Here is a 5,520-nt window from a genome sequence, read left to right on the forward strand (position 1 = left end):
GGAATTATTTGATCCCGTCTCTGGTATAAACTACAACAATTTTAGTTCTTATGTTCATTCATTTGATCTATCAATATGTTTAGTATATATCTTTGGAATTGCAAGTAGACCACATGTGCGTATACTTATTGATCGACCCCCATCCCGCGCTCCTAAGCGCCCGCGCCGCGCCCCCGTCCACCTCGTGTCGTCGCGATGCTATGGCGTGCACCGTGGCCACCCAAAGATACCGTGGCAGGAAGGGGAGGCATGCGCCTGCACCTAGGTATACGCTGGGCAACTCTCGACGTCCTCTAGACTCGAGCTTGCTGGTTACCGCAGTTCCCCACCAGATAGGCCGTGGTCGCTAGCGACACTGTGTTTTAAGTGTTTCAGCCCGTTTCAGACTTATGTTTCAAGTGTTTCATCTGGACGATGCAAAAGTAGATCTGCGACGATGCATATATTGCAATGACAATGTACACATGTTGCACGTCTATGTTTCAAGTGTTCTATCTGGATGTTGCATCTGTTGTTATGGCTCTACCCGCATGTTTCAAGCGTATATTTTCAAGTGTTTTATATGTTTCATAGTTATGTTGCAAACGTTTTATCTGGATGTTGTAAAATTAGATCTAGATATTGCATATATTGCTATGCCTATACACACATGTTTCAAGTGTTTCATCTTTTTAGACGTTTGTTGCAAATGTTTCATCTAGATGTTTCAAAAGTAGATTGAGGTGTTGCACGGCGCCGATGGCTGGCAGACAGCGGCCTGCCGCTGCTGCTGGGCATAGCCATGGGTCAACCCATGTGGATTTCCCATGTGCGGGCGTGGGGACGCGGGTGATGGTGTTGGGTGGGATGCGAACGCGGGTTTCAACGTGCTGGGCGGGATGCGGGACGCAGGTGTGGGAGCCGCGTCCGGACGTACGGGCGCTAGGCTTCCCGTATACTTATTGTCGCAAATATCTTGCTAATTTTATGGATTCAAATTAAATATATAGACCCAATTTTCCTAAATATATCTAACCGTTCATACAAGTGAATGAAATGATCAAAATATTAATAAATAACTAAGAAAAGCAAGGTGACTTGACCCCAACAAGAAAGAAGGAGATTGTGAGTTTGTGACCACATTTCGTGTGTATATCCTTCTTATGCTTAGGGACTAAGCATATACATCAACACTGACCTGCATGGGTATATAAATATAGAGAAAGAAAAAGCAACACAAAATAAAGGATTCCTTGCGAACGAATAATCCACTAATAATTAGGTAAAAGACAGAGAACATAAGTATCATGCATGCCAGCCATTGCTTCGTCTAAAACACATCCAAAAGCCAGTAAACAACAAATGAACACGCAGGTTAAACTAACCGTTGTTAATCTCCGAGCGAATCTTCTTTGCAAGCTGCAGGTTGCAGCTAGGGCAAAAAGAATGGGTTTCAATTCGTCCGTTCCTCCCACTTGCACGAACTACACATGCACGATATGCGGAAGTAATAAATTATTACTAAAGCAACGCTGCGGTGGTATATCCATGCATCTCTCGCGAACCAGGGTCCAGGGCTTTTGTACGCGTAGACGAGCACAAACACACGATGTCAAAAGCTTGCACACGCTTTATTACCTTTTCTTTTAGTTTCTTATATTATATATGTATAGACAGCACGACAGCAACAGGGTGAAGGTGTGCCTCACACTCTCTGTGTGGAAGCCTGCTTATTGCAGTATATATGTTTCTCGCTCTCATCACTTGTGCGGTGTGCAGAATATTGCAGAGCGCTTGAGTATAGCTAAGCGCAAAAAAAACTCAGCGGCGAGCTGCTCAGCGATCAATGGCAGTGGAGTACTTGTCCGGGTGGCCGCTGTCGTCATGGATCAGCCCCGGGGCGGCGTTCTTCCTCTTCGTCAACGTGCTCATCGGCGCCATCGTGGTCACGTCCCGCGGGCACCACCAAGGTGGCCGCGCGGCGGCGGCGTCCACGCGGAGGCTCTGCCGGAGCGCGTCGTCCATGGTCCTCGACCGGCTCCGCTCCTTCTCCATGTTCTCCGTCCACCCCGCCGTCCCCGTGGAAGAGTACTACAGCACGTCGTCCCCCGAACTGGAACTGGAATCAGAGGAGCTGGAGCAGCAGCACCAACCAGCCGTTGCGGAACCAGCGAGGTCACCTGTTGCGGAACCAGCCAAGGAAGAGGCGGCGGAAGGGGGACAAGACATGTCCACCAGCTCGGACGACGAGGCCGCTCACGGTCTGGCGTTGCAGGGTCACGGGCAGCAATCGCCGTCAGGAGAGGTTGTCACGGCCGACGAGGCAACTGCGGCGGCCGTGGAGAGAAAGGGGAAGAAGGTGGCGGAGCAGGAGGAAGCAACCATGCAGCGGGCACCTGCGTGCAGGCGGGAAACGGAGGAAGCACTGGAGGGGAAGGCGTCGCTGAACGCGCGGGCAGAGTCGTTCATCCGGAGGTTCCGGGAGGATCTCAAGCTGGAGCGCCTCAACTCCATCATCAACTACACCCGCACACTCCGCCGCGGCGCTGGCGCACCATCGCCCACCGGGCAGTAGCTCCCCTGTGATCGGTGGTCAATAGTTTTGGTTTGTTTGCTCATCACAACTCACAAGAGTGCGAGAACAGATATTTGAATTTCATTGTGATTGTGTACAGCTGTGGCTTCCTTATATATATGGGTAAACAAATCTCGCCACTAGTCCATATGATTAATGTATATCCATTATTCCATTATCAAAAAAAAAAACTTTCAGACAAACTTGCTTGAGTTCAAATTAGAAATCAAATTTACTAAACAATTAAATTGTTTAGAGTTTTTAGAGCATCTTCAAGGGACTTTCTGTATCGTGTCTAATTGTTAGGAATAAAAATTGCGGTGAAAAAAATATTCTCCAACAGCTGCTTTAACTTTCAGCCAAAGATAGAAAACAAGAATGGTTGTCTAGAGTATAAACAAGATATAGAAAAACTATTAAAAGGTGAAAAAATATAAAGAAAACATTTTTTATGTAAATGACCCTCCAAATAATGATTTAGAGAGTGAAAATTAGAAAGACTCTCTGTGATGCTCTAGTTAAGCACATAGCGTAGTGGCCGGTAACACCTATCGCTCTATTCACATTACACATTATAAGGATAACCTCTGTCTCTCCCTCCCTCAGGGAACATAACATAATTAAAAAAAAAATCTTCTGTTCTCCATCTTTGACTCAATCAGTCTGTCATCCCTTACTCTCACTCTTCTCACTTTGAGTTTGGAGTTGCAAAATATTTATAGATGCCACATCACTCATGTCGTTGCCCATGCCCGGTGCTCGTGCGAATGTATGTGGCTTTAAACTCACAACCGATACACATAATAACCATCTATTTAAGTTAAGACACTGTCATATCAATTTTCCATATGGAATTAATCTTTTATTGTATCAATATTTATACAAGTCTCGAAAATTTGATTTAAAGTTGAGCCAAATCCAATTAATACAACAAAATAACTAGCTTTTTATCATTAGCTTTAAGCACCGTGTAACAAATTATACGTCCCGTCGCAACGTGTGGCTTAATATACACCGTGTGTGTGGGAAAAAAAAGGCCCGGCGACGTTTTCAGCCTAGTCTCATGTTCTTATTGGGCCTGAAATCATTAGTATTCGTGTGATATTCCTTGTCCTATCTTGGAACTTCCTATCTGAATCCTTACAACAATCTGATCTACTACTACCTACCTCCAGTCAACAAAATATGTAGATAGTACATTGTATAGCAGCTAAGCAGCACGCACCAACGGCCAAAAAAACATTACTCATCCAATCAACAGATCAGAGGCAATTTATAAATTAAGTACTCGGAAACGACCACAGAATATCATGGTATGCAGTGAACATCGCGAAATGGCAAAGACATGTTGGCTTGAACTTATCAGCCGACTTATTAGCTAGAATCTACAGTATTTTTCTCTCATAATAAAACAACTTTAGCCAACTTATCAGCCGCTTTAATACCAGCCGAACAGACAAAGACGACCGCGGGTACGGCGACCTCTACCTTACCTGGATAATCACAGAACATCGATGAGGTACGCCAATGCAATAATTAATTAGTTTAGACTAGGATCGGGCCGGCGACTAGTCATGTTAATTAACTATCCAAAAGCAGTAGTAAACGACAGTGAACATGCAGGTGAAACCATTGTATAATCCCCTCCCGAATCTTGTCGCAGGCTGCAGCTTCGGCTAAAACAATGGAACAGAATTCACTTGCACGTTTTTGAACTGCACATGGGGTAAAGATGCGAGAAACAAACAAAAGCGACGCTGATGCATCCAATGCAACTTTATTTATTTTGGCATCCAATGCTTTACGCGTAGATGGAACGCATGTTTGTTTGCTCGGTGATCGCAGCAGAAAGAAGCCGTGTAACTGTGCAAGCAAGCCTGCCTGCTACTGCTGCTATATAAAGTGGTCAACCGTTGAGGCTGCAGGGCGGGGCGGCACCTGATCGCCAGTTCGCCGTGCCGGAACCTGCGTCGTCCACGGCGGCGATTTCGATGATGTCCTAGAACGCAGAGGATGAATCGGCGGCAGGGGCGGTGAAGGCCACGAGCTCCGACGGGAACGGGACGTGCGCGCTCGGCCAGGTGGGGCGCCATGCGCAGGAACCGATGCCGTCACCACCACCACCGGCTGCTCCGGCTGTGGCCGCGGTCACCGCGGAGACAGCTGGAGTGGCGGCGCTGGTGCGTGCACCGCCGGAGGAGGAGCCGGCGACGGTGGCAGAGTTTGTGAAACGGAAGCACCGCCGCCGCGATCATGGTTACGCGGTGGAAGGGAAGGCGGAGTTGAACGCGCGGGCGGAGCAGTTCATTCGGCAGTTCCGGCAGGAGCTCAAGTTGCAACGGCTTGTGCTCAACCGCCACACCCACACGCTCAGCACCGGCTCGGGCGCACCAACAAGCCGGGAGCTCCGATCCGGTTGTTCGATATAATACCTCTGTTGTTGTCCGAGAAGCTAGCGATTCCAGATTTATTTCTTCATAGTATCAAGGAACAATAGACTCCTGGATATTGAAAGTGATCACTAAAAGCTCTAGTTTGGTTTTAGTTAACTGATGAAACCCTAAATGCTAATCTAGTTTATCAAGATAATCATGAGATAGGTAGCACTACTCCAAGTAATGAAGCAATGACGAAGATCATGACATTGGTGATGATAAAATGCTTGAACTTGCAAAAGAAGAAAGAGAAAAACAAAAGGCTCAAGGCAAAGGTATAAAATGTATGAACCATTTTATTTTAGTGATCAAGACACTTAGTAAGTGTGATCACATTTAGGATAGATAGCCGTACTATCAAGAGGAGTGAAACTCGTATCGAAATGCGGTTATCAAAGTACCACTAGATGCTTTAATTTATTGCATGTGCATTTAGGATCTAGTGGAGTGCTAATACCCTTAAAAATATTTGTGAAAATATGCTAACACATGTGCACAAGGTGATACACTTGGTGGTTGGCACATTTGAGC

At 46.4% G+C, this 5,520-nt stretch overlaps 1 protein-coding gene across 1 annotated transcript; it reads left to right on the forward strand.

Annotated features, from left to right (window-relative positions):
* Positions 1-1,758: 1,758 nt before the first annotated feature.
* LOC136473435 (uncharacterized) lies at positions 1,759-2,744 on the forward strand. The gene has a single exon (XM_066471080.1). The coding sequence runs from the start codon at positions 1,826-1,828 to the stop codon at positions 2,552-2,554; it is 729 nt and encodes a 242-aa protein (XP_066327177.1). The 5' UTR covers positions 1,759-1,825; the 3' UTR covers positions 2,555-2,744.
* Positions 2,745-5,520: the final 2,776 nt, after the last annotated feature.

The sequence above is a fragment of the Miscanthus floridulus genome, chromosome 8 (genome assembly GCF_019320115.1).
Source record: "Miscanthus floridulus cultivar M001 chromosome 8, ASM1932011v1, whole genome shotgun sequence".
In the NCBI taxonomy this organism is placed as follows: Eukaryota; Viridiplantae; Streptophyta; class Magnoliopsida; order Poales; family Poaceae; genus Miscanthus; species Miscanthus floridulus.

What these genes read in the sequence shown, in the direction of transcription:
- LOC136473435 (XM_066471080.1), top strand. Translation starts at nt 1,826, where the DNA reads ATGGCAGTGGAGTACTTGTCCGGGTGGCCGCTGTCGTCATGGATCAGC.